This window comes from Nothoprocta perdicaria, unplaced genomic scaffold (assembly GCF_003342845.1).
Source record: "Nothoprocta perdicaria isolate Ctin4 unplaced genomic scaffold, notPer1 scaffold_7, whole genome shotgun sequence".
Lineage (NCBI taxonomy): Eukaryota > Metazoa > Chordata > Aves > Tinamiformes > Tinamidae > Nothoprocta > Nothoprocta perdicaria.
Genome location: NW_020455976.1, coordinates 4,512,532 through 4,540,166, shown reverse-complemented (window position 1 = coordinate 4,540,166; position 27,635 = coordinate 4,512,532). Strand labels below are relative to the sequence as shown.

Genomic DNA, 27,635 nt, shown 5'->3' with positions numbered 1-27,635 from the left:
GGCCGGGGAGGGGGGTGCGGCCTGGTGCGGCCTGCTCCGGGGCGGGGGAAGGCCGCGGTTGGCGGCGGTTCGGCGCGCGCCGCGCTGCTCACGGCCCCTCTGTCCCCGCAGATGTCGGAGGACCTCGCCAAGCAGCTGGCGAGCTACAAGGCTCAGCTGCAGCAGGTGGAGGCCGCGCTGTCCGGCAACGCCGAGAACGAGGACCTGCTGAAGCTCAAGAAGGACTTGCAGGTGAGCGYGGGGCGGCGCGGCCGCCTCGGCCTGGCGGGGAGCGGGCGCCTCGACACGCCGTTACCCTCCCTTCGTGGGGTCTGGTGGGGCTGCGGCCCGGCCGCTGAGAAGCAAAGTTTAGGCTGCTTTAGGTCTGTATTCTAGTGTTCGTGAGAACATGTGCTGACTTACAAAGCGAGCTCCTCTGCTTAAAATGTTTGAAAACGTTTAGACTTAGCTYCTTCTCCTTTAGAACATTGCTGAAAGTGAAAATTTGCCTGGAAGTTAGTAGGACAGGAAAGATAAAAGTAGCTGGAAACAAACGTGTTGCTCAGCTTCCAGTCAGGAAGAGAGTGAAGAAAGATTTGCTCCTGCCAATCTGTTTCTCCATCCCYGTTCCCCTCTTTTCCTTTATTTTTTTCCCCACCTCAGCATTCCTTAGAACAGTCGTTCTCAGCTGGTCACTCAGCTTTAACCACTAACTCTTGGCTGAGACAGCATAACATTACAATAAATCAGAGATACAAAAATCCATATACTTTTTATTTATTTTTAAGCTCACATGTTCATTCAGTCCAGCATCTGTTTGTTTGTTACAGCATTTATAATATGAGCTTTGGAGTGTGATCTCTATTGCTTATACCTCTAAGTCTTGATTGTGTTAACATTTCTATATACGAAGGGAGATTTAGATTTGTTCTTCCTCTGGTAGCGGCAGATTTTAAACTGTCAAGAGCTAAAACCCATTTCTGGTCCTTAAGATATTGCTTAGTGACAGGAAGATAGCCGGGCTAATTATAAGCTGATCTGTAGTCTTTCATATTCTTGCATATAAAATAGACCCATTGGCATATAGGTTAGCAGCAGTATGGTGGTAATTTGGCACTTGAATGCAAAAATACTRCTTCATTCCTATTGTGAATTAATTGAGATATCAAAAATATATAAAACCACCCAGTATGAAATTCAGTAGCCATTTCCATTCTGCATGGGAGTAACAGCAGTAAAGTGGCATTTCAGCTACAACACATGTAGTGCTTCAAGTGAGTAATCTTTAGAACTCCTTTTCCATTATACAGGCTTTGTGCCCATAGGTCATCCTATAGATTATCTTGATCTCCTTTATTGTACGCTGTTAAAAGCGTGTATATATATTTATATTTTTAAAATGCACAGCAAAACCCGTATGGGATGATATTTCCAAGATGAACATGACCTCATCTTTGATACACAGAGATCACTGATCTGAAAGGAAAGCTTGCAAACTTTTTATAAAAGCTTTCTGCACAGAATGGGGAAGATGTTTACACTTTCATCCTCAGGTTTGCTTTCTCTATGATACACCTTGCAAAGGACATAGATYATGTTTTGCAGACTAAATTAGTGCCCCAATTAAATAGCTTTTGTCCACTCAAAAAGTGTCAATATGTAACTGCAACTTTTTGTACGTATCAGAAATAAGTGATATACTAGAGATGTATTTAGTTTACTTGGCTTAATTCTGAGTAAGAAGATGAAAGTAGGTATTACAGTTAATTTTTACAAATACTTAGCTTTGCTTCATTTCTTCCACTGAAGCCCKTCTAGGTCAGTCTCCATGCAGCCCGGGGCCAAACTTAACTTTTGGGTGAACTTGTGTTGATCTTGGCTGTGATCTTAAACTGCGTACTGCATTCCAGAATGCAGAGCTTTGTGTGAGTGTGAAGGGTCCAGTTAGGGAGGCAAAGAGCTTGGCAAACTGAAGCTGGTGTTCTCTGCAGGCCGCATCCCCCTGTCACAGGGACATGGCAGGTGTCACATCATCAAGCTCAGTCTGCTGTAAGGAGCTTTCTTGGCAGCCTAACTCTTGTTCAGAAATTTCCTTTCACTCAGCCACTCATCTTTCCTCAAAGACTTCTTTAGAATTGTAAAATTAATGTTTCCGTCTTTATAAATATGCCTAGCATTCTGATAGGAGCGTATCAAATGAAGGTTTTTACCAGAAAGTTGTTTTGTATAGCTTGCTGCTTAAATGACTTTACCAAAGTCAAAGAATTCCTGGTAGACTTGTCTGAAAGTACTGCTGTTGGGTTCTGTAATAAACCATTTATGAAGGGGCAGGAATATGTCAACAGTTTCACATTACGGTGGCAGTGTGTGTAACTGAAGCCCTCCCTCGCAGACGTAGTGCTGGTGTCAGCTGGTGTACTGGACTTGACCTGCTCAGATAGACACCTCCTTCAAACTGTGCTGTCCCTTGGATTTGCAGAATGTTACTCTCGTGTGTTGAGGAATTGTTCGGAGTTTAGGATCTGGAAAGGAAAATTAGGCAAATGCTGTAAATTTTGAGGAGCTCCCTCGAGCCAGACAGCTTGGCTATCAAAATCAATTCTGGTCACGTACAGCGTTACACAAGACAGAGATCCCAGTCTGTGGCTCCCGTTCCTGCCAGTGGAAGCTCCTCTAGAGCAAAGTACGAGCACAGCTTCTGTTGTGAAGGTGTTTTGGGATTCAGGGGTTAAGTACTGCTAGAAAAAAATTGTTAGGATGTTTGCTTTCTATAGTTTATAAAAYAAAAGCACATATAAGTGTAGGTAGTATTAGCTTTGCTCTCTAGGAACAACTTGTGATCCTTTAGGCTTCTGAGGAATGGAGAACTACCACCACCTTTTCCTGAGCTGCTCTTGTCTTTAAAAGTCCCAACTAAACTAAGAGGTGAGGATGTGGGGAGAGCTCAGGCTTTACTGAGCTGTCCTTCAAATATGGATCTTTAGTTCTGCCAGCAATGTTGGTCAGTATCGATGTACTCGATATCAATACCGAAGTACTGAATTCTTTTTTATTATTATTATTATTATTTTTATTTTTATTTTTATTTTTATTTTTTAGAACTATATTTTCCTTGCCTTATGCAGAAAGTTTGAGTGTCCTTTTAGATACTTGCTCTTATATCTTTGGCATTATTTCAGTAGCCAACATCAGTGGCATTGATGTTCAAATACAGGAATGGAACTGACAGAAACTTTGCCACGGGCTTTTTTGCATGCTCCTGGCTGTGAATGAGTAATTTTCAAAGGAGTAATGAGTAAATTTCAAGGGTAACTTTCAAATATATAAATAGTACCAGCTAGTCCCAAAGAGCCGGGGATGGAAGCAGCTGCTGGCTGGATAGAGAAGGGARATGTGATGTCCTCCCAACTCTTGTCAAGCATTTGAGCACTGATGACTACCTGCTGTGCCACTGCTTGGCCTGTGCTTTCTGGCTGGTGRTAAAGCAGCCCATGCAGGGGTGTGCTGAGCTGCATCGCTGATTTCCCTCCTTCCCATGACTGTCTGTGGCCTGGGCATAAACAATTAATCTATAAAGACTTTCTATAGAAATCATGAGTTCCTTAAATATTTAATTTTCTGGGGCTACAGGTAACTTGTCTGCAGTACAGTGAACAGCATATGAGTTTTTATCAGCATCAACAATGAATTAGTTTAGTGGAACAATTAAAAGCTTAGTGTACTTAACAAAGCTATGTATTTAGCACAACAACTTCAAAAATATTGGAGTTAAAAAAACCTTATGCTGTAGCAGTTCAAAATATTACTCCTCKTGTTTTGTTTGTCTCTTTTAGGAAGTCATAGAATTAACCAAAGATCTCCTTTCAACACAACCTACAGAAGCTCTTGCCAGTTCTTACAGTTCTGCTTCTGCTCTGCCCAGCCACTCCTGGAAAGTTGGGGACAGATGTATGGCAATATGGAGTGAAGATGGACAGTAAGTGTAGAAAACTTCTCTAACAGTTACATGAAATAGTGCAATGGTAAGAAACTTTCATTCAGCTTGAACCACCCCCTAGGGCAGCTTGAAAGCAAGAGGAAATCAGGCAAGAAATATGTTTCAGTTATCATTATATTCACTTATTAAAGGTCATTATTGTAGCTGCAAACTAAAGAGATTTGGGGTCGTTTTTTGGAAACGCCTTAACAATCACTACCCTTGTAAAACTAGGGTTGCTTTGGGAACGATTTTCGGAACTTTGCTATTTATTATTTATAATTATTTAGCGTAATATTTATTACGCTATTACTGGCGTAATAAATAGCAAGCTTTCGGGAATTGATCTGTTGGTTTCRGAACATACAATAAGTCATCATTGTATTCATGCGTTTGTAGATGATTGCTGTCTGGAAAGATGCCTGCAGCATCTCAGTTTGTGACACTAATGGGAAGTTGCCTTCCAATTGGAAATGCTTTTGGAGGGCTGTGAATTAGCTGGCTAATTAATGTAACTAGTAACTAATGTAATAAAAATTAATCAGCCTTTTTGATTTAGTCTTGACTGCATTAACTTGTGGAAGTTGTGAGAAACATAGGATTTTATTTTGACTTATCTTTGGGGGGAAAGGGGGAGAAGGGGAACGGTAAAATTATTTTCCATACTGCAAAATTTATAAATATTCCATATCTCAGTAAGAAAGATGCTTTTATATATATTAAAAAGAAAAAAAAAAGATCATATGGTCTTAAATCAACAGTGGGGGKTTCTTCTTGCTGTGATCGCTGTGTTAGAGGATTGGAGCTTGGGAAAGAATGTACTGGAGTGTCCACTGATGTGTATCTAATTTTGGCAGGTCAGGAATGCGATGCTGGACTTTGAGTTTGACTGTATTACTCTTTCTCTTGGTAGTGCTTGTTTTTTTGTTTGTTTGTTTTTCCTTTTTTTTTCCCCCTTTTATTTTCCTCTCCTTCCCCTCTCTCTGCTTCAGCTGAAACGCTGGTCTCTTAAAAATGTTACCCGAAGAGCTGGAAACTAATGCATGGTACCACATTCAAGTTGGACTTCTATTTTCATATAATTCAAAGCATTGATTTGTAGCAAAACTAAACATGTTGGCCACTAAACAGAAGAAACTGTTAAGATGTTAATTGGAATACTGTCTATAAAAAGCTCCTTTTATTCCYCTGCTTGCCTTAGAAGTCGAGCTTTGACCACCCGCTCTGAAACTCAAAATCCCTCACTGACACTCTCTCTAAAAGCAGAATCTTGTTGGGAGCATTTGTCAATCCCATGACCTGCCAGAACTAGAAACATAAATGAGGTTTCCAATTAGACTGCTCAAGCATTAATTGTAACTCTTGATACCATAAGGCTTTTTTTTAATTTTATGATTAAGGCCAAATGCAACAGGCTGCAGTCCTTTTACTTGTTGCTTTTGACCTTAAAACACAGTCTCTTAATTTGACTTATATATTGTCCCTAAAATGGAGGCTGATATTTACTTTTTTTAATTATTTTTTAACTGACTGCTGCTAGCTGGCTGTCAGTGTAGGTGTTGCAGAGCTGAGTATTAAACCTTTACTCACATGCTTACAGCCATGATATCTTTACAGGTGTTATGAAGCTGAAATTGAAGAAATAGATGAGGAGAATGGCACAGCTGCGATCACGTTTGCGGGCTACGGCAATGCTGAAGTTACCCCTCTGTTCAACCTCAAGCCTGTGGAAGAGGGAAGGAAAACAAAAGAGGACAACGGCAACAAACCCATGTCCAAGTAAGTCATAAACAGATATGTGTCTGAAAGGGTTTTTTTTTCATAAATGTAAAAAAAAAAAAAAAATTAATGAAATAGAATCTCTTTCTACAAATTATCTCTTTWTCATCTTCAAATCTTGGAAAAAAAAATCTTAAACCCATCTGGCATAGAATGTTTAGATTATTGTGTCAGGGATTTCCTTATGTATCCTGGCAGTCTAACATAACAGACTTTATTTTATGGGGGTTATGCTCTTTCATGTTGCCCAGAATATAAAAGGTAGATTGYAGTACTACTGACAGCAGAAGGACTGCGGATTTCAGCCCAGATTCTGCGTTCAGATCTGCAGACTCGCTCACAACAGAACGTGCTCACCAGGGCGAAGGGCTCCTGCTTCTGCCTTGCCCTGTGTCAGGGACAAAGCCCGCAGGGCACAGAGCTGCTTTCCTCAGTGTCCTACTGTGCCTGACACACAAGGGTATTTTTCAGGCCTGAAAGCTTCTGGAAAAAGCAGCAGATCAGTGCAGGGTTCAGAGCTCGCCCCCTTGAAATCCCTTACCATTGCTGTAGTTTCTTTTCTCCTTCCCTGTCCACTCCTTGTTAGTGCAAACCTTGCACCAAAGTCATTCTCGAGCAGAGCTCCTGAAAATGGGGGCTTTCGCGCTAAACAGGCTGGGTGCCTTTGGCCAAAGACAAACCCTTCTGAAATTTAGAGTTGCTGATAGGTACGTTCTCAGTTTCAGAAATGAATTACGTGCAAGCCCATGAATTGCTGCATAGTCTTAATTGCCTGGTCTTAATCAGTTTCATTATTATTACTATGCCCATCTGTATAAAAACCACAGTGTATGCCTATGTATGGAAAGACTTTTTTCTGCTTTCCTAGAAGTGGAGAGTATTTACAAGCTTTGATTTCTTGCTTATGGAAAACTATTGTAGGTGTGTCTGTCATAGAAATTTTGTTTCTTACATGATTGTGTAAATTCTAATAGTACTTAATGAGAGGGAAACAAAAGAGCACAAACATAAAATGACTTTTCCCTTCTTCCAGAAAAGAAATGATAGCCCAGCAACGAGAGTATAAAAAGAAGAAAGCTTTGAAAAAAGCTCAGAGAATTAAAGAACTTGAGCAGGAACGAGAGGACCAGAAAGTCAAGTGGCAACAATTCAACAACAGAGCCTATTCTAAAAACAAAAAAGGCCAGGTTTGTGTGTTTTGTCAATATGTGTGTATATAGGAAGTTACAGACTTCTCTGTAGTGGTTTGGAAGAGAGGAGGAAGTGGTTTTTAAAAGTCACCTGTTCAGCTTCAGGATTTTAATGTGTGGGTTGATATTTTGTTCACTAAAGGTCCAGTTTTGCACTGCATGACTTGGGAGAGGTTTTTTTTCCCCTTTTCAATGGGTCTGAGCTTGCACTTACCTGGGAGCAGTGGTCTGCCCTTGGAGTTGCAGGGCAGTTTTTGCTGGGGCTTGGAGTTTGAAAGCCTCTCTGGACCCACAGGCCCAGCTCTTTGTCATGGGGCAGCAGACGCAACACTAAGTAATTGCCCTGCAGACACATTGCCAAAAAAAAAAAAAAAGCAGCAAAGACATTTTAAAGCATTTCTTCATTTTACCATGGATTGCTGGAGATAGTTCTAAAACTTCAGTCCTCCTCTTGAACAATTGCCACAGACTGTTGTATGAGGAATGTGAATTTTATTCATTATCACAGATCCCTTGGCCCAAGCAAAGTCCTGAGGGCTACAGTCAGAGCCAGCACTTGGTGCCAGGAGCTTCTCAGTTCTGTTGTCTCACCTGCTGATATTGTGCCCCGGATAAGTTAGCCTTGCGAAAGCCTGCCTGGCTATAGAGTAAGATGTTGAGGATTTTGAAAGTTTTTAAACATTAATATTGGCTAATTTTTAAAAGCAAGCTTGTAATTAATTAGAAGTGTTCTGTTTCATTTACAGGTGAAGAGGAGTATTTTTGCTTCCCCTGAGAGCGTAACTGGCAAAGTTGGAGTTGGAACGTGTGGAATTGCAGACAAACCCATGACACAGTATCAAGATACCTCTAAATATAATGTCAGGCATTTGATGCCTCAGTAACAGGGGGAAAATGGTGAAACTTCATCTCTGCAGGGCTTTACACTTATCTTTTTACCATTATATTTTTCTAAAAGTAAATTATTTGTTGGCACATAGTGAGTAGTCCATTTTGTCACCATCACTTTGGCTTCAGCTGATAAGAGCCTTAAATCTCCAGCTATTGATTTGACTCCCTTAATTGTTAAACTTTTTGTAGCTGCATTAAAGTATTTTCTGCAGGTAAATGCTTTCATGAACTGCTCTTACCTGTTACTCTGAAAGCAGTAGTTACCTGAAACTTTGATCTCCAGCATCTTCCACTCATACTGGTTGTAAAGTTGGATTTTTTCCCTATTTTTTTCTCTCTCCCTCTCTAAGAGAAGTGGTGGTATAAAAATGGCACCTTTACAGCYTCTCTCTTCTGTTTCTGTAGTCCCGGTCCTGTCTGCTCCCCTCAGTGACAAATTGAGCATTATAGAGCTGGTGCAGCTCTGGAGAGGGAGCCAGGCTCCTTCCTAGCCTGGACGACAAATGGAATTGCTAAGGAAGCTCCAAATTACTCCCTTAAAAATGCAGTGAATGATAGATTTGTACAGCTGTAAAGGAGGGCAGAGCAGGGCCCATCATCTTTATTACTAATGATGATTCATGTGCTAGCAACAATAAATCTGACTTTAATTCCAGTCTGAATTTCCTGTGCTAGAAGTTAAACAGAGGATGTTATCTTTTTTTATACTCATCAAATTTTCACAGGAGGTTATTGAAATGTAACCAGAAAACCATAGGACAAGTTAATTAAAATCCAATTTCAAAATAGAGAAGTGTACTTTAACAAAAGGATCAGAGTTGGGGAGACGTAGCTGATTATGCTTTGGACATGAATTTTCGTCTCACCTCTTGTAGGTCTTGATGTTGTAGGTTTGATGGTGCAGTCACAGACCTGGAATAGGCAGCACTGTCTTGGCTGGGCTTTCTCCCTCCTATAAAGTAGAACTGAAGCAGGGCAGATACGAATGCGTAGATCCCACTTAGCTAGTTGTGAGTAAGTAAAGGTTAGTCCGAAGTTTCTGTCCTAAAAAAATAATTGACTGGCCCTAGTGTTCATTGTAACTTCAGCTGTATTGAAGTGCTGCTGAGCCCCTTCAATTTTATTCAGGAAACCACGTGTAAAAGCTCTTGCATTTTTGTACTTTATGTATGTGATTTGCTCTCCTTTGTTACTCGTCTCTCACTTACGGTAGTGGTGCCATCTCTGAATCCRTAATGTGTCTACAAGAAGTTAATGGGCAGCCCTGTATACAATGTAGATATTATTTTTGTAAAACCCAGGGCCGAGTTAATGGACAAGAGTACATCAGCTGTATATCCCATTAAGTAATTGGACAGTGTTTCTTGTCCATTAACCCTGACCATTATTTCCCTGTATATTATGTTAATGTAGCTCATTTTGTAATTTGTTAACTAGATCAGGTCACGTCAGCAATTGTTGATGCACTGATTGGTGGGAATATCCATCAGTTACCTGAGTCACAACTCAAGCTAAAATCTGCAACTGGTAGTTTAGAATCCATATATAGAAAAAGTTCTCCCTATTAATGGGAGAAGGTGATTTTTATGAATACGAAGTGTGTTAATTTCAGTTTTGTATGTTTAACTTTTATTAAATAAAGTGTTTAAAATCTCCTGGATATATTCGGCAAAGTACAAGATGTGCACATGGCTTGGTATAATAAAGGATTGGTACAGTTTTCTGAGGTGACATGAGACAGAGGGAAAATGTTGAGTATATAGAATGAGATATTTGACTCAGAAATAGTTCACAGTCATGCTAGTAAATACATTTTGCCCGATTCCTGGGTTGTCACTGGTACTAGGGGGGTTACAGTTCCTTTTGCAGGGGACAAGTGTAACCCACCAAGCTCCTGTGAGGAATTCCCAGTGCAGAGCAGGCACAGAGCGCAGCAGGGGTGCCAAGGGAGGGCACGCGGGGTGGGTCATGGCCAAGGGGCTGTAACAGTCACTAACCAGCAGCTACAGCTTATTCCAGTCAGAACAGAAAACAAACACAAAGCTGGACTTGGAGAACTGGGACCACTGGACAGGGGCTCCTTTGTTCTGCTGATAGCCCAACCCAGCTAAAAACAGCTGGTCTCACCCAGGTRAAAACAGCTGGGCTCAGGGACCTCTGTTCCCAGAAGTTTAGCAAAGCCAGGACATACCTGATGGTTTTGACCTTTCATCCATAAAGTCTTACTCTGAATAAGCCTAGTGACCTCTCTTCCTCCCTGGGCTGCCTGATGCTGTGACTGTAACTCGGTGCTGGACACTGCAGAGGGCCAGGCCTGCACCAAACCTTCAAGAAAACTTATTTTTAACTACTTGCCTTACCTGGAACAAGTTGTGACCCAGTAATATCATGGTAGCTGTGATGGTCTAATCTAAGGGAGAGAGAATATCAGTCTGTAATAATAAAGAGAAACCTGTTGTGCAGCTATTCCTCATACCACCTGATGTAATGGGGCCACTTCTTGTAGAGCTTTGGACCATCACATTAATGATGTGTATTTTTAAACATATGTGCTGTGGAAACCCCCTTAATACCTCAGCAACATTGAAATGAAGAAGGAAAGGGAAGTGTTGAGTAACTCAGAAGTCAGAAAAAGACAGAGGAATAAAACCTCCTTTTTCTATGTAAAATACCATAAATTTTATTTTTTTTGTATTTTAAACAAATTACAGTTATCCATAGCAGAAAGCACTCACCTCTTTAAATAATGGCCAAGCAGGTACCTTGTGTCACTAGACAGAGGTGGGGACACCCCGAAAGGTTTTGCCAGACAGGCCACTATGCACCATGTGTCTTTGCTTCTCAAGGTAGGAAGTGGCTACAACCTGTACTGGGACACCTCAGGAAAACAGCAGGGAAGCTCCCAAAAGACCAATTTGGGACAAAAAGTGCAAAAAAAAGAAAAGTCACAACAAGCTAGAAATGCTCTAGAAAAATATTTCTTTTGACAAAAAAATATTCATTTCAGAGAAGGGGACTGTGCAAGACAGGGACCGTGTTGGGGCTGCTTCCTCCTCAGAGCAGGGGGAGGCTCTCCTGGACAGTCCAGCTCCGGGAGCAATCCCACAACTCGGGATCTAGGGGGACGTGGGGACAGGCTTCGCTCCCCGGGCCGAGGCTGCTCAGTAACCAGTAAAACCCCAGCTCTTCACAACAGCTGAACCAGCTCAGCAGACACAACGCTCAGCTGGGCTCGTGCAGCCACATCCGTCCTGTCACAGAGCACCAGYCCTTACCAGAAGCTTCAGATACTGGAAACAAAGAGGACTTTCCCTGGCAAATCAGGCTTCAGGGCATTAAAAAAATCCATTTTTCCTTTKCTTTCTCCTGCACCAAAGTCAAGATTGTGGAACTTGCACTTCCGTGGCTGCCGGACACCCACGTGCTTTGGCAGCACCTTCAAGCAGTCTCGTAAGYCTGAAATCCAACCCCGCTGTGTTTAGATTGAAGCAAACGGAGCCATTCACAGCTCCTGGCTGCTCCGTCCTAGCCCGTGTCACTGCTCGGGCAGGGCTTCGTGGCAGAGGCAGCTGCTCCTGCACGGAGAGGGGATGGGGGCGAAGGGCCCCACGACAGCCCACCCGGGCCCGGGGYGAGCCCAGAAAGCCTCATTATACTCAGCTTAAAACAGGGAGAAGACACAACTGCAGCAAAGCTCAGCACACAGAAATGAGCTAGCTACCCCTTAATGTAAGGCCCGCTGGGGCAACTTCCTTTATTTTATTTTTATTATTTTTTTTTCCCTCCCCCCAGGGAGGGGTGGACACYGCTCTGAGCTGCTGCCTGTGAGATGCCCCCACTGATGCTCTTTTAAATCCCACATTCTCACAGCAAGTGCTGCAGTGCAGAGCAGCCCATCGCTTCAGCAGAGGCAGCAGCTTTGGCTTCCCCATCAAGCCCCTCAAAGGGGTGAGGAAGAGATTCCCAAGAGATTCCCAAACAACTTCTCTGTGGAGGGAACAAAGGAGGGCTGGGAAGAGGCTCCCGGCCTTCTCTACAGCTGCCTAAATCACTGGCAGCCCAAGTCACATTTACTTGTTAAAGTAACTCACCCAAGTCTGTACGTTCTGACCAGCAACCACACGGTTAAAAGCACCATGAAACAACTGAAGCTCCTTTGCTGGCCTACCTGATTTAGATAATACTACTAATAACAAGGAGGGGAAAAAAAAAAGGCAGGAAAAAACAAAGAGCAAAAAATAGAAGGGAAAGAAAAAAAGAATAAAGAAGACTTCCTCATTCAGTGCACACAACTGCTGCCACCTCCACGGAACCCGCAACGGCGACACTCCCAGAGCGGCCAGGACGGAGCCACTGCCCATCCCTCCCACCCCGTTTCTCAGCTCTGCTCTTTCCAAAGGGCCTTTAAAAACCAACAGGAACAAAAGGCAGAAGGCAGCGCTGGGAGGAGGAGGAGACAAGCAAGTCCCACTGGCCTCCAGCAGCGCCAGGGCTGCCAATGGCCAGCACTGCCAAGGAGGACAACCACCAGGAACGCCAGGCCCTGCGAGAGGTAAAGCCTCCCATGTTCACTGCTGCAGCGCMAGAGCTGCCCGGCTTGTGTCAGCTGGAGATTACTGGACCCCAGACTAAATCCAAGCAGCTTCAAACCCCTGCAGTGACCAAACTCCAGTGCCCAGGACAGGGCAGAACGAGCTGCTCAAGAGCCGCGTGCACGGGCACAAGCCAAGGGTCACTGATCCCGGCTTAAGAAAGCGATTAATTAAAAGAACACAGAAACCACACAGCAATAGCTCATCACAGGCATGGGAACATTACTCCTCTGCTCCGCGGTATCCTGTTCTCTCTCACGGGGGTGACACCTTCGGGAGRACAGTGGGGAAGGTTCAGTAATAGCAGAATACTTAAACATGAGCAATTTATCACAACAGCAGCAGCAGCAGACACCAGGATGGCCGAGGACCTTCTCGGCACAGGATCAAAGGGCAACACGTTTTCCAGGCACAAGCAGCACAGGGCCAGCTGCAGGGACACGAATGACCAACATGGAAGAACACAACTCATTTCAGATACAGAAATGTTTAATGGCGTTAAAGTGCTACTTTAATGGGGAACCATACGCTAACATTTAAACACAATTCCACTGCACTGCTAAATAGAGTTGTCTTTTTTTATTGTTTTACCTCTTTTTGCCCAACCCTACCTAAAACAATAAAATAAAATCTACAGGACTGAAATTAACAAACCATTCAGATCAGCAATAAGTTATGAATTTTATAAAGCATTTTTTCCTCTTTTTTCCTTAGTAACGAGGGGTAGTTAAATTACTTAAAGATATACAAAGTTTCAAACAATGCCATAGGTGAGGACTCTATTAAAGTTTTTAAAACTCRGAAAACAAAATATTCCTGGCCATTAAAAAGACGAAAATAAAAAAGTAAAGCCCTCAAAGTGCAGGTTAGAACGCTCRGCTCCAGGAAAATTAGCAAACATTCGATACAATAGCTCGTAACGGTGCCTGCACGGGGAAGATGACGGGGCCCTTGGGAACAGGACGTGCAGTCAGAACGTTACATTAACACGAGAGACGTGCTGAGCTTAACTAGGTTAACTACTGGACTGGAACTTCAGCAAAGGGAATGACTCTAAAAAGGAAAAACCAAAGAAATCCCCCACCAAACCTGGCCTTTCCAGCTGGCACAGCCTTCGTCCGTCGCGTGCGCGGCAAAAAGCAGCTCTGCAGCTCATTGGGTCAAGTGCTTCATCAAAACAGAGATCTTTTCATGGCATTAATTCATATAAAAGACATCTAAGGTTTCGAACGGACGAGCTCTAAAAAGACATGTCAGACTTGGGGTGTTCGCCCTCCCAATACATTTACAAATKTTTTATCAAAAAATCTCTTCAAATAAAAAGATCGGAGTGGCTCAGTATCTGGGCTTGTCCTTCTGGCCCATCAGCTCTCTCATGTGCTGGTTTCTTTCTGTCCTTGGTCGTTCAGGTGCCTGAGCACGAGCACGCGTCTATCGGGAGATCTGCTGTCGGTGCCACAGCCCACGACGTGCTGGTAGGTGACAAGTTTGCACCCCGTGCTTTGGCCACGCAAAAGAGGTACTTGCTTTTTAAGTGATGTCCAACAGAAAGCTGAGCTGAATGGTGGTCTCTCCTGAACATGCTTCTTTGCTGCCCCTCTCCCTCTGGGCTCAGACCGGGACCACAGTTGTGACCAGTGTTATATTACTCCTAGGCTACACAAGCCTCCAAAGACTTCCTAGCAATTTACAAAAGCGTCGGATTGTGATAAACTGCAGGACACGGTCCTCTTAGGACCACAAAAGCTCTTCAGAAGGGCCGAAACTAGGTTGTTCAATCTGAATGCAATGTAAGAAATTGTGACATTTCTCAGATCTCATGGCAGAAAGAGAGGGATGAGTCTCTAGTATCCTCTTTCAAACACAGAAAGTCAAAGCAAAGTGCTTCATCGCTAAGGTCTAAATCGGAGTCCCACAGAAACAAATGRATTGCTCATTGTTGACTTTAAAGGAACTAGGGTTTGGTCTAACTTTTTGTCAGCAAGAATTGGTGTTGGTAACATGACCAAATGAACACATCTTTGGGTGTCTGTGGAGGTTTCCTTTACCCAAAAGGCTTTATTTACGGGTTTCTCTGGGACTAGGTGTCAACATGTCATTTCTGAAAGAGGATACTGGCATCTAGGACCCAGCCTGATCACCCCAGTGAAATCATTCGCCCTGCACTGTCATCTCACTTGGCTCTAGGAAGCAAACGAGAGCTTGACACTGGCGCTGGAGTAACCCTCGTCACTCCCGATACTCTGCAAGCTGCTGTGATCATCAATGTCACTGATGCTGGTTGTGCTGATATTGTCCACTTCTCCATGGGAGAACTCTGTGCTTTCAACGTCCACTTCAATCTCTTCTAAAAAGGGAAATAAGAGAAACACACACAGGTTAGTGCCACCAAATCCAACTGCTCCCTTCCTGCCACTGTGACCCYGCCCCAGTCAGGGAGGGTGCAGCAAACAGGTAAGAAATATTTCATCGGCCCCCAAACTGTGGACATTCTTTCCAAAAACACAAGTCACCAGCTCAGAGATTTTCTTAGGGCCTCAGCTATGGGTTTGGACTCCTCCATCATGTGGTCCACAGTGCCACAATAGGGCCACACCAGGCACCCAACTTGTCACTTTACCTCTTCCTTTGGAGAATCATTACCCCAGTGACAGAAAATAAAACAGAGAAAACAGGGGGCAGAGAACACTGAGCATGAAGTTTCCCCTGTAASATGCTGCCTGTGTGATACCACTTTGCCAGCACTGGAACCACTCACACAGGGTAAGAAATTACACTACCACGGGGATCTGGGACTGCMTGCAGGAGATGCTAAGTGGATTTAAGAGCTTAAACCTTATTCTCATAAGAAACTTAGAAAGCAGAGATCTATGTAGTTAATAATCTTGCTCCCACAGCATTTAGGAACTTTCCAAAAAGATTTTCTATTTAAAACTGCAACTCCAGCTCAGAGTATAGAACATCCTCGAGTCTATCAGTAAATACCAAGCTGCCTATTGTACTTAACTGAGACCTGTACTGAACTGAGATGTTTTAAAGGAGGAAATAATCTGAATACATTGTTAAAAGCAGATAAAGACGATCTGAGCAGCTAACTGAGGAGAATAATTGCTTGGGGAGAGACAGGGGAGTTTAGAAAGATTTCAGGAATTTTAAGAGGCAATTTAAATTGATTCTGTTTGCTTGATTATACCATGGTAGGCCCAATACGTGGAATATCCTAGACAGAATTAAAAAGCTGGATATTGCTTTCCATTATCTGCTCCACTCCTATGTAAACCCTTCACGGGGAACATCCAGGCTGAGGAACACACTCCAGCTAGGCCTGCATTAGCAAGTAACAATTGCTGCTGGGATCCCTGTCTGCAGCTCAAGGGCTTTGCTACGGCCTCATTCTGTTTTGGTCTTGGGGACTGAGACTGAATCTGCACATGCAGAATATGTAGTTTAGGTTGAACCAGAAAGAACCTCCTCTGGTGGCTTCACAACCCCTCCATGCTGTCAGCCAAAACAGGGACAGCCAGGAGCTTCATTTCAAAAGGGTACTCTGACCTGTACTGAAGCACCAGTGCAGACAGACCCTTTATTCCTGAGCTAGAAACTAGTAACGTTTTYTGCTTTCTCTTTGTATTGCTGAGGGGTACAGCAGACAGAAGAACACAACATATATGAAACATGAACACGAAAGGTATTCAGTATCTGATGGGGTGTACGTTGTGCTCTTCTGCCTGCTGTATCCCTCGGCAATAYAAAGAGGGTACTATCAGGTAGGTAGTTACTAGCTTGTGACTAGAAGGYTATTTTTCCATATCATACATTTTGATATTCTGGAGAGCTCTTCAGAGAATCTGACTCTTTAAATGCCACATAAATTGGCTCGAGTCAACAACAAGGTGTCTTCCAGACTTAGAACTGATACCAACTAAACTATATATGCATTCACATGTSTGTGTCACGTGTGTATGTATGTAAAAGTAGGGATTTAAGTGCTAATTAAAGCCCGAGAGCAGGGGGTGGCTGAGGCCATGGAGTGGGTGGCTCTCAGGCTCCCCCTCAGCGCCGCTCACCTCGCTCCGAGTCCGAGCGGTCAGAGGAAATGGTGGATCCAACGCTGTCCATTCGTATTCGCTCTATCTCCTGAGGACCCTGTAGCTGTTCCAGTCTTCTCTTTAGGAATCTTTGTTCTCGCTCCAGGTTTTCAAGCTGGTGTTGGCTTCTCCTCTCAGTCTCTTCAAGTTTCTGATGTGATCAAGTAGGAATCAAGAATTATTTTCATCGTTTTCTCCTTCCCTCCCGCCATCACTGGGCAGCCACATGCTTTGCTTAGGCATTCCCAGCTCCCAGGAGGGTTCATGCTGCACAAGACTATGGAATCAAGTTGCCTCCCAGCACCCAGGGACCAGGTCACCTCCTCCTATCTTTGCCATGCACAAATCCTGCCAAGTCATGCACACTGGCACAAAAAAGGCCTTGAGACAGAGCATCTCTAATGGCAATTACTGCACTGTAGCAGCCCAGGGGTTGCTCYGCAGGGGCTGGCAGCTGCATTACCCGATCTGCCCACAAAGGGGCCCCAGTTCCTCACGCAAACGGACCCGCATTTGTTGGGATCCAGTGCAACACAAAAACGTGTCCTGGGAGCCGCGTGCTCCTCGCTGCATCATTTGGCAGGATTTCTCAGAAACAGGTTTTTATTTAAAGATGTGACTTACGTAACGTAGTACAGACTTGTCTGATCACAGCTGGGAAACCTACGAGGGCCCTGCTCTTTGCTTCCCCTGGCAAGCGCGTTGCGTAAGAAGGGAGTCACTTGAGGCAGACCGTGTCCCTTCAGCAGGGCTCGTCCTCCTTCCCCACTCTCCCTCCCTCCCACTAAACTGAGCCACGACAGCGGGTTTCAGCCTTCTCCCGACACAGACAACGCTGTGTTTTCTTCCGATGCTTCTCCCTGCCAGAGGTGATTCAAGAAGAGTGCTGGGCTAGCTGGAAACCCCGAGAAGGGTTTTCATTTCTGGATTAATGTTTCAGCCACAGAACTCGCTGGAGCATCAGAAAAGTTGCTTTTCCCATGCAACTGCACTCATTCAAGCACAGCAGCCATGCTTCCCTTTAAAGAGCTGCTGCTGTCAACAACTGCTCCGAATACCAAATAAGAGTCCTGCTCTCCAAATCAATCATTCCCATCATTAACAGACTTCATTATGGGCTCTCCCAAGAACGTGGCTTGCAGCAATGCTCAACGATGAACYGAGGGGGCAATGCCTTTCTGTCCTTCCCCTTTAAAAAGGTGTTAGCCTCCCTCAGGACAGATTTACCATTGGGCAGCAGGAGCCAGCGACCAAGCGGTATTCCCAAGGGCCCAGGGGGAAAGGAGCCGGGAAGAGCCGCTCTTACCTGGACCTGAGCTCTGGCTCTTACCTTGATATGAGCTTTGGCTTTGTTGAGCAGCCCCAGCGTCGTGTGCCTGGTGCAGTCCGGCCCCAGCGGGATCAGGACTTTCAAGCGCTCTAGACACAGGCGGAGGTGAGCGCGGCTGCAAGGCGAGAGGCAGAGGATCASAGCTGGGTTTGGGGAGCAGGAATTTCATTCCCTTTCCTGCTGCCCCCTCCACCAGACACCCCTCAGGCTTCCTTGCCTTCCCACACATGGCAGGAGCCCCAGGCCAGAGTGCTACGGARCTGTTTGCTCTGCAAACAGCAGAGCCTCACCAATACCAGCACTATTGCTGACCTCCCACAGACACTGTTTGTCTCCCTGCCCTCTGAGCTGATCATCTCATTCATCTGCATGAGCTTTGGGCAGAGGCAAATGGGGCTCGGCCCCGCTGGCTGCACATCGCTGGTGCCTGCTGGGCTGAGCAGAACACATAGGAAAGTGCTTGGAGTGACCAACACCCGCACTCATTTGTGCATCCGTGGTTCAGGGGCATTTGCTACAGACTGATCTAAGCAGCGTCTCCTTCGCAAGTTGTCTTCTTAACCACAGGAAAAATTTGGAAGACCAGGGAGCAGAACAGTTATCTCAAAGCAGACAAATGATCCTTAATGGCAGTCAAAGGAGCTGGTCAGTGCTGCTTGAGASAGAGCAGCTCCCAAGCACTGGACTCTGATTCTTCTTTTGGGCTCCGGTATCAAACGTCRCAAGGGGTGCAAGATCCCTGGGGAAAAAGGCAATCCCAGGACTCATGAGGCACTTCTGTGACCTTGATCTACAAAGCCACTCTCCAGGACTACAGCTGTGCAAATGCTCTGAGCCATTTCTATGGAATATGGGAACGATCTGGGCAAAATGGTCTGGGCAGCATCATGCTCAGCTGCAGGAACCCCCTTCCCACTCCCTCCCGGCCTGCACACAGGAATCATCGGCAGGATTATGGGAAGCAGTCAGGTGGGGGCTGCTTCTTCCCCCCTCTTTCCCCCAGACGTTACTGATTTATGTCCAAACTTGTCATCCCAGTYAGTAACACGACGACACCAGCCCCAGCACTCACAGGCAGGGGACACCGGTGCAAAGGGGCCCCTGAGGCCTYTCCCAGAGCACAAAGAACCCGAGTCTCAGCCTGATCCATCTCAGTGCCGAGGGGGAAACAAAAACACAACAACAAAAACAAAAAAGGGAAGAAAAGAGGCACAGGGACAGTTCATTTCCATCTTGTTTTTCAAATTCCCTCTTGCTCCTGGCTTGAAAGGGCCCGAGGAGAGGAGTTTGTAATCAGGCAATTATGTCAGTGACAAGCAAGGATGATTAAGGGTGGAAGGGTCAGGGGTTTTGCTGATGAACTGTCAGCGCAGAGCAGTGTTCGTGAGCGGTGCTGGAGCTCTGAGCTCCTCCTCAGTGTTTCTATTATACAGCCCTTTACAAAGGGTCCATCATCCTGTGTGGAACAGCCACAGGGCTGCATATAACCCACAAGAGCCCAGAGGAACGCGTGGTTTTCATTAGGTGTACATAATAATTCTGTGTACATGGGTTGGAGGGGGTGTCACAATCAGAAAAATCAAACTGAAAAACAAAATAAAGCAGTCTCCCGAACCATGTCAATCCCATCTCTTCCTCCATCAGCTTGCTGAAAGCCAAACCCCACTCACACTGAACACATACAGCTCATGGCGGGGCTTTTGGCTACTTGCAAACGGGGGCCCTTTGGAGCTGGCAGCTTTCTTAGTCAGCAGCAGCAGCTCTGTGCATCTCCTGCAGCTCCTCGTGCACCTCCCTGTGCACCTCCCTGTGCATCTCCTGCAGCTCCCTGTGCATCTCCTGCAGCTCCCCGTGCACCTCCCTGCGCATCTCCTGCAGCTCCCCGTGCACCTCCCTGCGCATCTCCTGCAGCTCCCCGTGCACCTCTGTGCAGCTCCTTCGGGCGCCTCGGGGTCTGCAGGGGCAGCAAGGGGGCAGCCCTGCTGCCTGCCTGGCAGCGGTGCTGGATTCACATCCGCCTGTGTGAGACTGGGCACCGACCTCCAACACGCAGAGAGGAGGAGGAGGAGGAGCAGGAGGGGTGCCTCCTTACACCTCCCCGCCTGGGTAAGGGGCGCTGCTCCGTGCTGGGCTGCGCTGTGCTGGGCTGTCCCGGTGCTGCCAAGACCAGCACGGGGCCGTTGGCAGCGCGGCCCTGCCCTGGGACACGCAGCAGGAGCTGCCCCTCCGAGCCTGCGCACAGCTCCCACTGCCCCCCAGCGCCACTGCCGAGSCTCCCCCAACACGTCACCCTCTGCACTTCTGAGCTGTGACACCACGGCTGTCCCTAACCCCGCTAACGTCCAGGGACCCACGCGGAGCACTACGGGCTCCTAAACCAGAGTTTAGGACTGACTCACTGATAGCCGAGTTAAGTAAAAGACAGAAACACAACCCTAYCAGAGCTCAAAAGCACTGCAGGAAACTTAGCAGAGCTAAAGCAGTCACCCTGTCCCGGGGCCAGGGACCGCAAATGCATCAACCTTTCTGAGCCAGGCCTGGGGCTCTGGCGGGGCGGCCGCAAGGCACCAGTCAGGCCCTGGTGCGGGCAGGCTGGTCCCCACGTCTGCCTGCACCCCGCTAGTGTCCACCCGCACCCCGCTGCGAGTGGCTTTGATGACGCTGCAGGCTCTCCGCGTCCGCCAAGACACCCGCACTCGCACAGAGCCTTCCAGGTAACCACTGCATCGTGCCAGTGTCGGCCGCTTCTGCCCACGGCTGGAAATCAAGTCTAAACACCTGAACAGAAGAGAGAAACAGTTTGGGCCGGGTAGAAGGGCTGATGCTTCTCGCTGCCTTGATCCCACGGAAGCTACAGGGGGACACGGCACGAGAATCCCAGCTGCAGCTGAGGCCCAAGCCTGTGCCTGCTGCAGGGGAGCTGCCTCCCCCCTTCATCCATGCGGGGCGGCAGGACCGTTCCCTATCCCTGCTGCGCCGGCTGCAGTCCCCGCTCCCCGCAGCTCCTGCCGCGCTCGGCTCTGCCGGCTGCACAGGCTGCAGATTCCCAACCAGCCTCCGGTGACATCATTCCCTCTGGTTACATAACGTGCGGGGAGGGCGCCTGTACCCGCGCCTGCCTTTCGCTCACCGCCTCGCTGCAAATCCTGCTGCAGGAACCGGGATCCCGCTCGCCGCCACCAGGACTGCAGTGCGGGGAAACACTTGGGTGCAAAAGAAGGAGAAAAGGAGAGAAAACCCATCCCTGTTTCCTTCCAGCACTCCTCTGGGGATGCTGCCGAGGGTAGGGCTCAGCCTGTGCACCGCTCTGCGCCGCGGCGGCTCGGCACGAAGCTCAGCGCTGGTGGGAACCCCGCCGGGCTCTGCCGGCTGCAGAGGGGCCGGGGGCTGGGACCAGGAACCCCAGCGCGGCCCGGCCGGACCCCCAGCACTCACCCACTCGCACACGTCCCGTCTCCAGGAGGCCGAGCCTCCCTCCCAGCCTTTCCCAGCAGGAGCTGCCCAGCTGGCCTCCAGTGGCACCTCAAAAGGCTGTTTCAGCATGTTGAAAGAAGGGGGCATCTGATGGAAAAGGAAAGGGAATCCCATTTCCCACGTATGTCTGTACTATGCCTACAGGTCTGGTAGGAATTCCACAAGATTTAGGCATGTGTGCTTAACACTAACAATATGCTCAAGTCCCACTGAGGCTCAGACAGATACTTGATCTTAGAGGGGAACGGAAAAAAAAAAAAAAAAAAAAAAAAAAAGAAAAAAAGAAAAATAGATGAGAAGAACAAGCAGAGGCAAGATCCTGACATGGAAAAGAATGTTATCATCCTTCCTCTCTGCCCTCCTCTTCCTTCCTCACCTTTTCCAAGAGTCGAGTTTAATTTAACCCTGAAATTAGAAACTGTCGACTTTGTTTGGATTGCAGAGCTAACAGATTGCTTAAAAAATGCAGCAGAGGTCACTGGTTAAGGAAAGCAATTCCCAGGGACAGGCGAGCGACCCCACATCCGTAATTCATCGGGCGAGAATGATTTTGAGGTAAAAGTAATGAGAAACGCATTCAAAAAACCACGAGGCATGGAAAACGGAGGTGAGGGAAATACAGTTTCCTTCCGTAGGTGATCCACAAGTCAGTGGCTTCCTTGGCTTCCTTGGCTTCCTCGGGATGGCCCCAGCCGTGCCCCAAYGCAGGCAGGAAGGGGCTCCGCGCGGCGGGATGAGGATCGGGAAGGCCGCGGATGGCCCCGCCTGCTGCAGGGCACTACGGGAGCGCCCGCATCCCAGAGGAAGCCGGGAACAGCCCGCGCTGACCCGGCGGGATGCGGCGCTGCCAGTTGTTCCCAACAGCCACGCTTGGTTCTACACCGCGTCTCTTGCCCTGATTTTGTCACCTCTTGCATTCACTCCAGCTTGAAAGAGGCTCTCAGCCATAAAAGTCTGATATTTACAAGAAACAAAGAAAGGAAAATTTGGGACCTACAATAAAGATTTGACAATGTATTATAAAGAGGATTTGAAAGAAACAAGTTCCACTGGCAAAATATTCACCCTGGTCTTAACCAGACCAGATTTGAGTGCAAAAGTTCAAAACAAACATGCACCCAATTGAATTCTCAGGGCAGGGAAAGACAAAAAACTAACTGAAAATCACGACGCCAGTGACTAAACAAAAGCAACAAAACTTTAAATGAGGCCGTGCAGCCTTTCAAAGCCGCACGAATGAAGACACCTTTCACCAGTGACGAGCCATGTAACGGGGAGGTCACTAGCAGAGGGCTCAAGGCAGCAGGAGCCTCATCCGAGCYCATGGGTGGAAGTGAAATACAAACACGAGCTTCCACGTCCTACTGCCCACGGACACAGCGGCGCTGCGGGACCGTCTCCATCACAAAAACCAGGCAAGGTAAGTGGGGAAGGGAAGGAACTTGCAGACGGAGTGAAACACTTGGAAAGATCAGACAAGTATTGAAACACATGAGCTCTCCTGCACATCTGGAACAGGCTATGAGCCTTAAGGTAAGGATAAAACAGGCATTTTAACTTACAATACATTGCCCACRCTCCTCATTCTGAGCCTTGCCAGTGATTTTACTCCAGGGCAGCAGGAGGGAGCCTTTCAACTCTCCTGCCACTTCCACTGTGCCTTCCAGCAGACCCATTCTGGGGGAGAAAACTGGAAGCGATTTCCYTCTGCTCTTCGCTCCTTCCAGCAGCTTGGGGAAGGGCAGCGCAAGCCTCGATCCTGTCTGTCAGTAGCAAAAGGATCAGAAATTCGGGGAGGGAGGCAGAGCTGAGCACAGACCCTTCTTCCGCAGGAAACACGTTGCAGCTGGCGCTGGCAGCCCCTGCACTCACCCAGACCCAGGGCAGAGCAGCGTGGGCCTGTTCGTGCCCCCCTCTCCCTGCTCCTCTCTGCCTTTCTTTGCAAGCCGTGAAGTACAGACAGTTGTTAAGAGATGTCAAATAGCAGCAGATGCTCCGGAGTGAAGTAAATTCCCCCCTAAAATTACATACTGGGGGTCTAGTATTATTGATCTTGGGCATCAGCCCAAGCATTTGGTGAATCTCATTAACTGAACTTYAATCTGCTGCAGCAGGACCCACGTTGCAGGCTGAGCCTCCTGCAGGCCCAGCGGTGCTYGCCGCGGTGGGCGAAGGCTCCAGGGCTCTACAGCACCGTCTTCTCCTGACCTCACCTAAAATCACATCCCCGTTCCCGGGCACACCGAGGGGCTCTTGCACAAGGCAGCTTGGCATCAACTCCTCACTCACGTTTGCTCCTGGTAAGGCCGATCGATGCCTGCTGGGGCAGAGGTACCACGATGCAGTTACGGGGCTGCATTTGGCTACCACAGGACATGCCATGGACACCAACATGCAGCCCGGCCCTGTTAATTATAAAGCCCAGATTAGCCCAGTCTAATAAAAGTTCCGCCTTTGTTAAAAGGTGGTTATAAATAGAGAGCTGCTCTTTAAATAGGCAGCAGTGTCCTGTGCCCTGGTTCCCACCAGCGCCTCCCACCATAATCTCCCTCCTGGGGATGCAGAGGGCGACGGGGCCGCCGCGCGCCAGGCACCTCGCCCAAGGGGAGGCCACCTGCCCATTCCCAGCTTTGCTGCTGGAATTAGGTCACTGGTGAAGAGAGCCAAGATTGTCCAAACTCGCCAGCTACTTCCCCCTATCCCATTCGGGCGTCTCCAGGCTCAGCTTCCCATGAGGTTTCCATAGGCTCGGAGCAGCAGACACGAATGGAAGAAGAATGTGACAACCTGGGTTACTTGTTTACACAAACGTCTTTACACCAGAGCACAAGCACGTGCTCTTCATCCAACACCACTTCACACCACAAGAAATAGTTAAGGAGTCATCAAACACCCCCTGCACCTTGCAGGTACCCGGAGCATGCATCTGGAACACAAGAAGCAGTGCACGTGATTTAACCTTGTAAAATTAGTTTAAATTTAACCCCCAGGCTTTCCAGGAAAAGGGATTACCATCACTATCAAATGCAAACAAGCAAACAACACTGTAACTAGGAAGGAAAAACAAGGATCTCCTAGCACTGTTTCCTGCTAGAGAGGGATTTCTGCACACCAGCAACAGCAATGCTGTATCTCACAGGCAAGGAGGGAGCTTGCAGTAAGTGCCAGGCAGTTCTGATCCAAGTTAACTACACGTCATGCAGCAGGGGAACCTGAACAGAGAAGTGCAACCCCCAGCACCAGGACAGGAGAGGGTCACATCCTGGGCTCACACATATTGAGCTAAGTGCCTCCAGAAGGAGGTTCCGGGGACTGCAAAAACGCACCTTTCTTCTGCTCAACTGGTTTGAGGTGCCAGCTTTAAGCTCTTGTATATGAGCACAATTTTCCCACTCAGCAGCAGGGCCATCACTGAGAAAATTAAACAACGTAAGCTTTGGGAGGAAAGGAATACCCTTAGAGCCCTTTAACTGCTTGCAATACTGCCCTTGCATTCCCCCACTCTTCCCAGGGYACGTTGTACGAAGGCCAAGGGACAGAAGATTGCTCAAGCCCCAAACAGGGCACACGTACGAAGCCACCCGCTCACAAATTATTTCCTTGGGCAAGGAGCAAAACAGAGCTTCTTTGCAAAACATCTACAGCAAAACATCCACAGAAGAAATTGCTCAACTTTTCAGGCGAGCTGTGAAATTCCCAAATTCTTCCAATGGAGCCCAAAATATCATTCTGTTAAGTACAGGACATTCTCCCTAGAGAACTCTTGATCAGCTGGAAAACATCATGAGGACCTGGCCTTGGTCAGAAACGTCAAAGATTTTCAACAACAGTTGTTTTGAGGGGTGAGAATCATAACCATCTTTGACGTTTCACACATGCAAACTAACATTTGTGGCAGAACTAGCTGCCTCAYTCTTGCTTGCTCTGTATTCTCCCAGCTGGTTTGGGCCCTACCTGCAAACACCACTGAGAAATTCAGTTAGTCTGGAGTGCAGGGAGAAGGGCTGAAGTGCCCAGTCCTCGTGTTGGTTTCCATCTGCTCAACTATCAACTAYTGGGAGCGTATAAAGCCAGAAGACAACTACTCTATCTGAGCTTTCAAAAGCATCTGCAACAACACTGCATATAACCACAACCAATTCCTGTCCTTCTCTCTTATGCTGCAGCACTTGTGTCCCTCATGGAGCCATCCCACTACAGGCAGGATAAATTACTACTTTATGGTCACACATTTCTATACATTGGCCCATCTTGGGATATCTCCTTGGTTGTTTCACAAATCCCTGATGTTTGAAGAGCCAACCGAACACCAACAGCCTCCCAGAGGATATTCCCAGCTCACTCACCACCCTTATCAAAGCAGTTATGGTGGCCTTCACCATAGGAGAGCCGGGCAGGAGCTGGTGAGAACTTGCCAACCTTGCCAGGTCAACGCAGGCCTTAACCCTGCAGAATCTACATGTGTTTGGGGGAAACAGCAGCTAAACAGAGGCAGCTTCTCACCTCGCTTGCTCCACAAGCAGCAAAGGGTCATGCAGCAGATGCTGACGGGAGAGTGTGCAGAGACACCGTCTGCAGAGCGCTGCGTGACCTCAGGCAGATCCCCTGAACTGAAGCGCACGCTGCTCACCCAGAGGATGCATCTAATCCTAATTCCTTCACAGAGCAGTGCAAAGCTAAATCCACTCTTGGTCCCAAGTGCTCATGGAGTTCAGCAATGACACTTGCATGTGAAGCACCCAGACAGGATGAAGCTTTGGTAAGTTGATTCATTCGACTTTCACAGCCAGTTAATAACTGTGCTTTTCGACACAGATCAATAACCCCTCACTGCTTCCCATATTTATGCATCARAAGGTGTCTTCATCTGAGATCCCATTAAAAGAAAGTAGCTCAGACACCACTTGACTTAAAAACCCAACACACGATGCTTCCTTTCCTTTTTGCTTTTAGGTTACACCAAGTCACACACACTTTTTTTTTTTTAACCACTCGATTCCAGCTGCTGGGATGTGCAARTCACAGAAGATCACCAGAACTGTGGTAGAGATTAGAAGAGCTGCCAAGACTAATCCTATTCTCACTTTCAATAACCAAGCAGTTTTAACAAATGCTCCGTTACAAAGAAAGTCTTTAAGAAACCATTCGGGTTGCTCTTGCTGCCTGGCTCGGGAGCTGCAGGGACCTCAGAGCCAGCTGGGAGCTCTACGGGAACCCACCACATCCRCGCAAGAGCTGGAGCTCCCGCTAACCACCCACGAGTGCTCGGCCAACGAATCTACCCCTTTCTTCCCATGCTCCTTTCCGATCGCATATTTTTTTCCTCAGAGATCACTAAGAAAAAACAACGCAGGGAACTCCACATTACACTCAGGACTCCAAAGGCTTTGTGTGTTTTGCAGAAATACACCACAACGGTTAAAAGGTTTCCCTTCTCCCCCTCTGCAATCCCTGCACTGAAATGYGTGCCCRTACGTGCTCTTTTCCAGCGAACACCAAGGCTCTAAGCTGCTTTTCCAAGCCAAGAAAAGTCTAAAAGCGGTTACGGTGCAGACTGCCTTTCAAGCTCCTGTCCCCTGTCCCGGGGTGGTTTCAGCACATTAACTTTTTGTACTGATTTCTGTTACAGCTCCACCTTTCCCTCAGCCTCTCCTGGGCAGACTCCTTTGCAGGGGCACCTACAGGACCGCTCAGCAGCAGCTGCATCCCCTTTCTCCTCAGCCCCTGTGAATCCATGGGCTGAACATGCCATCTGCAGGATCTCCAAATTCACAAGACTGCAAAGTTAAGAGCAAAAGGCATCCACCCTTTTCAGCAGCTTTTCATTTTTCCCTAAACAAGTCATGCCGTTTCATGAAAGCTCTTTCAGAGCTAAATAATTAACAGGGAAAAGGGAGAGGAAAACCTTACCACAGAGCTAAGGGGAAACAGTGTGCAGGCAGCAGCACACACAAAGATTACCCACAGGAGACATGTATTACTTTTTAGGATGGAGTATGAGGCAGGAGACACCTGACATCCCACACTGGGATCACAGGATTCTTAAGCTTTCCCCCRGACTCGAACAAATCAAAAACCTTTATACGAGATTCACTCTAACACCGGGCAGACAGAAGTRCCACCGTTAAAAAATGGGATACTCCAATTTTGCAAAGGCACAGGGAGGATTTACCAAAGGTTAAAGTTGAGGAGCACTAGACAGATGAGCTGAGTTCCTGCACAAATTCACACTGCCAAGACGCACACAAAGCGAGGCAGGGGGCTGACACCACTGGGCTTTCCTGCCGCTGCGGGCCACCGCGCTCCAGCTTTGCCCTGCCTCTGCTGTCCAACATT

At 47.2% G+C, this 27,635-nt stretch overlaps 2 protein-coding genes across 2 annotated transcripts in view; one reads left to right on the top strand and one right to left on the bottom strand.

Moving 5' to 3' along the window:
• Positions 1–109: 109 nt before the first annotated feature.
• SMNDC1 (survival motor neuron domain containing 1) lies at positions 110–9,183 on the top strand. Its single transcript, XM_026050719.1, has 5 exons — positions 110–231; positions 3,813–3,955; positions 5,573–5,734; positions 6,768–6,921; positions 7,671–9,183. The coding sequence occupies exons 1-5, from the start codon at positions 112–114 to the stop codon at positions 7,806–7,808; spliced, it is 717 nt and encodes a 238-aa protein (XP_025906504.1). The 5' UTR covers positions 110–111; the 3' UTR covers positions 7,809–9,183.
• Positions 9,184–13,029: 3,846 nt separating this feature from the next.
• MXI1 (MAX interactor 1, dimerization protein) overlaps positions 13,030–27,635 on the bottom strand; it is a 32,044-nt gene continuing 17,438 nt past the window's right edge. Inside the window, exons 4-6 of the mRNA XM_026050685.1 lie at positions 17,826–17,940; positions 16,475–16,646; positions 13,030–14,754 (exon numbers count right to left, since the gene is read on the bottom strand). Coding sequence (XP_025906470.1) covers positions 14,591–14,754; positions 16,475–16,646; positions 17,826–17,940 — 451 coding nt within the window. The 3' untranslated portion in view covers positions 13,030–14,590. The remainder of the gene's footprint in view (positions 14,755–16,474; positions 16,647–17,825; positions 17,941–27,635) is intronic.